Source organism: Penaeus chinensis, chromosome 4 (genome assembly GCF_019202785.1).
Source record: "Penaeus chinensis breed Huanghai No. 1 chromosome 4, ASM1920278v2, whole genome shotgun sequence".
In the NCBI taxonomy this organism is placed as follows: Eukaryota; Metazoa; Arthropoda; class Malacostraca; order Decapoda; family Penaeidae; genus Penaeus; species Penaeus chinensis.
In genome coordinates, this window is record NC_061822.1 from 37,427,447 (window position 1) to 37,432,595 (window position 5,149).

The 5,149-nt window shown below is 37.1% G+C and overlaps 1 protein-coding gene across 1 annotated transcript; it reads left to right on the forward strand.

The window, feature by feature from the left end:
* Window positions 1-507: 507 nt before the first annotated feature.
* LOC125046565 (heme-binding protein 2-like) lies at window positions 508-1,836 on the forward strand. Its single transcript, XM_047644355.1, has 5 exons — window positions 508-556; window positions 726-785; window positions 939-1,071; window positions 1,259-1,439; window positions 1,563-1,836. Exons 1-5 carry the CDS (start codon window positions 521-523, stop codon window positions 1,747-1,749), a joined length of 597 nt encoding a protein of 198 aa, XP_047500311.1. The 5' UTR covers window positions 508-520; the 3' UTR covers window positions 1,750-1,836.
* Window positions 1,837-5,149: the final 3,313 nt, after the last annotated feature.

Sequence of the window (5,149 nt, forward strand, 5' to 3'; positions counted from 1 at the left end):
TTATAGATTAATAACTACCCTTACACTACCATTTCCGTTGATAAACGCCTTCTACAGATACAACACACACACACACACACACGTGTGTGTGTGTGTGCGTGTGTGTGTGTGCGTGCGCGCGTGTGTGTGCGCGCATACATACATGTGTGTGTCTGTGCATACATGTATATGTATATATTTATATTCATATTCATATACTTATGATATCTATATATTTATATATATATGTGACACACACACACACACACACACACACACACACACACACACACACACACACACACACACACACACACACACACACACACACACACACACACACATTATATATATATATATATATATATATAATGTTAGTATACACACACATACATATAACCTTTTCTACCACAAATAAAATAGCGTGGGAAACCTGCAATCTTCCCGGCTGCTTCCCTTATCGCCTTACATCAGAGTCTGGCCTATATAAGGCAGACCAGATAAACGACCGCCACTTCCTTCTCAACTCACTCGCCAAACCATGAGGACCTTCGCCGCTCTTGCGCTCTTGGCTCAGGTGAGCTCATGCCATCGTTACTCACTCACTTGTTTTCTTTCATGAATGTCAATTGCATTGATATTCCGCTTAGACTGATACTGGTATTCATATGGCTGCATAGTGCAATTAAATATGCTCCGACCGGACTTTTGTATAAAAAAGTGAAATCTGTTTTCTTGGTCCTCAGGTGTGCCAGCTCGCCCTGGCCATCGAAACGGCTCCTTATGACCTAGTTAACTCCGCTGAGGTAAGTAGTTCCTTCGAGTTTTAATGTTTTAACTACTAAATAATCTAATAAGGGAATTGCTTGCTTCGTATTTTTCTTTTTTTGTATTGGGATTTCGTTCCCATTAAAAACAATTTGTATAACGAGTAATAAAAGCCATGAGTCTGATTGCAGACGTACGAGGAGCGCGTGTACCCGGCGCAGAAGTGGGTCACCACATCCCATCTCTCCATCTCTCACCACGAAGCCACCAGTGACGTCATGTTCCGCAAGTTGTTCAACTACATCGACGGACAGAATGATGCAGGTAACATAATGATGCAAGTGTGACTATTTGGATTATATGGTTTAATGTATTATTCTTATTCATATAACATAAATACACATCAAAGTATATATGTATACATTACACACACACATATATGTGCACTACAGGTATAGTAACAAGGCATTATATAGCAGGGGAAAGAATTATTCTGTCCGTTTCTATACAGCCATGAAGATTGACATGACAGCCCCCGTGACCACGCTGGTCATCCCCGGAGAAGGACCCAACTGCGAGAACAACTTCACCATGAGCTTCTACGTCCCCGCCGCCCACCAGGACAACCCGCCTACGCCCACCAACCCTGACGTGTACATCGAAGACCGACCGGAACTGCACGTCTTCTCCAGGTAACTTGGGCTTCATGTTCGTTTTCCTTAACGTAGTTCATACAAAGGCATGTTCCTTTGTTCAGTGAAAACTTGATCTGTGATCCAAACGCTGACATAATGAAAATGCATTTTTTTTTGTAGGAGGTTCCATGGGTTCGCCAACGACGAGGACTGGATCGTCAACGCCGCGCAGCTTCACGACGACCTGGTGGCAGCCGGCGAGGAGGGCGTCGACTTCCAGACCTACTACACTGTTGGCTACGACTCTCCCTTCGTTATCGTCGGTCGCAACAACGAAGTTTGGTTCATGAAGAAAGACATGAATTGAGACTTGTCTAAAATGGTTTATAATTGTAGCTTATATATTATTTATTGATTTAGGTACTGATCGACAACAATAAAAAGTTGATGGTTATTTTTTAGTTTTTTTGTTGTTTTTTTCGTAAGTTGTGACAATTGAACTAACTTGTGTGTGTATGTGCGTGGACTGTGCGTGGGGCGATCACAAGAATAATTCTGATATGGCATGCAAAAATAAACTGTTTTCGTCCTAACCGAAAATAACTTTTAACCAATGACGCAAGAGGGAAGTTGCCTAAGCCGTTCGTGGGCTGTTAAATCTGTGCTTAAGCCGGCTTCTGCGAGACCCACACCGAGGTTGTTATTTTTGTTATGACTATTACGCCACGCATCCTAAAACGCTTCCAATTTTGACGCATTGGACTAAAGCAAATACGGATATTAAAACGACATTAGGTGGCCTCACAGCTCTTCGGTCGGGAAGCTATACTATACTCACTACCCGTTGGTTACGACTGAGCCTTTCTTATCTACGGCCAACAATAAAATACGCTTCAAGTGGATAGACATTTATAGATCTTCAATTCTCAATAAATTCATAATTATTTCTGGATGTAGTTTTAGTAGTTGTGATATGTCGATTCTCCTTAAATATTTGTACTTCTGGAGTAGCAAAAGCATGAGACTATGACGGCATCCAGCTGAACTCTAAAAAGAAAAGAAAAAAAAAAATGAAAAAAAAAATAATTCTCAACCCTTGCAGATACACTAAAAATAAATCCCAGACTTCTTCAACACACAAACATTTTTCCTCCATCAGTATATATTATATGTTCATAACTAGATACATTTACAAATATCTACAAAGTGTAAAATCATAAGACCATGATAGGTGATTGCGCCCTGAGTGGGTGTGGAGAAATGGAAGTATTCAACTAGAAAGATTGCACGTCAGTGCCGCCGAGGTGAACGTCAGTGGAAAGCTCAACCCATTCGCGACGGGCATGTCACGTCTCCGTGACATGCCCTCTGTGAGTTTACTTGTTTAATTGTTTTTCTCATAGATGGCTACACTTGTACTAAATGACCAAAGAGCCAATTAAAGTACTGCCTGTCTCGCCCGTTTACCCTTTTCTTTAATTTACGAAAATGGTTTACATTATCTTATTTTGCTATTGCTATTGTTTATAACATTATAGTAAGTATAATGTTTATAATAATTATAACACCATCGATATTCATAGCGCTAGTGAAAAATACATTTTCCCGCCAATTCAAGGAAAGGTGAAATCAGGTAAGGCAGTTCCATCTATGTGTAGAGACATTATACAAAAAATATAAAAAATGAGCCCAGCATTTTCCCCATTTTTGTTCATTTTCCCTGTCGTCAATGGCGTCTTGGTACCTCACATGCATGTGTACGCGGACTGTACGTGTGAACTGCACAAAAGGAGGATGTGTGAACGATTGAGACCACGGGAGTTAAGAGACCGTCTAAGCTGAAGGGTCACCGACAAGGCATCGTTTTACGCACACACTCGCAATAGCAACAAAAAAGCAAACATTGCCTGATGTGAAGCCCTCACCATGCCTATCACCTCCCCCCCTAAAATTTCATATACGAACACGAATGTATTATATATTAATACGTTTATTGTATTCTCTTGACAGTGTAAAAGTACTGTAAATTACTCAATAAGAAATTGTAAAAGTTCTAATCAAAAGAATCAGAAAAAATTAAATTAGATTAACTTAGGCTGCTGTACTATATTTTCCCAGAACATCAGACTAAAATGCATTATTTTCAAAAGCAAGAAATCACATCTGTAAAATAGTATGGTACACTTTGAAGGAATTCGAGAAAGACTAGGTAATCATTCATTCCTTATGATCGTAAATATAATTTTCTTATTGTCTTTTCAATACAAAAGGCTAAATTATCTTATTATGGTCCCTTGTGTAGCTTCTCTGGTGTTTCCTCCTCTTAATGGAGAAAGCGTTCATCATCGCCGCACACGATTCACTCCATGGTATTCTGCATCCTATTACTATGTCTCCCTAAGCCATTTTCACTGTGCACTTCGTATCCAGCACAGCTTTCACTCACATGCGCATTCAAGCCACACTCAGCATATCTATTTTAAGGGATGGGAAGGGGGAGGGGAGGGGGGAGTGAGGGGAAAGGGAGGGTACTTGGGACACTTTGATGTATTCTTCAAATGTTCTCTGACCACTCTCCCTTCTCCCTTCTTCTGGGCTCCCTTGCTGGGTGCTTCTAAAAAAAACTTCGAAGCCCTCATCAAACACATTTACCTGCATGGTAGTGTGATGTGATAGATAATATGTACGCCATTTCTCCTAGTACTTCCCCTTGTATCAAGTATTATGTGGGATTTTGTCCAGCACTCCTTTCCTCCAATCGGGGTCTTAAATACATAAAACACTTTCTTTCCTCTTCCCTTATTATTTTTAAACTTATATAATTTTTGCCCCCTCTTTGTTTCCACCACCTTCACTGATTGTTGGTGCAGCACATGGTGTCTGGGGACACCTCTGCACTTTTGTCATCCAGACGTTACACGCGATTAGCCATACTTGTCAACGACCTTCTCCATTTATCTGAGCCTGGGAATATCAGAAACTTACACGAGCACACACATATGTTTGTGCACACACACACACACACACATATATATGTATGTATATATATATATGTTTGTGTATATGTATGTATATATATGTATATATACATGCATATATATATATATGTATATATATGCATATATATATGTATGTATACATACATATATATATATGTATATATACATGCATATACATACACACACATATATGTCTTTATTTATGTATATATATGTATATATGTATATATATGTATATATGTATATATATGTATATATATGTATATATATGTATATATATGTATATATATGTATATATATGTATATATATGTATATATATGTATATATATGTATATATATGTATATATATGTATATATATGTATATAATAAGTTGAACTTTGGTATATATCTCCCTAACTTATGTTTAATGATACATTTCAAAAATAAATGATAAAAAAATATATTTCAAAAATGAATGATTAAATGATATATTTTTAAAAAAGATGATTAAATGATATATTTCACAATGAATAAATATCAAAGATGATAAGAAATAAGATTTAAATGTACATTGATATCACGTCGGAAGAACGTAAACATGTCAAAAAATGGGTTTCAGAGATACTACAAAAAGGCCTTATATATGTATGTATATCTATAATTGAAATATATACTATATACATATATAGTATATATATAATATGTATATATATATCTATCTATCTATATACATATATATATATGAATATATTTATATATATGTACATTATACCAATATATAGATAAA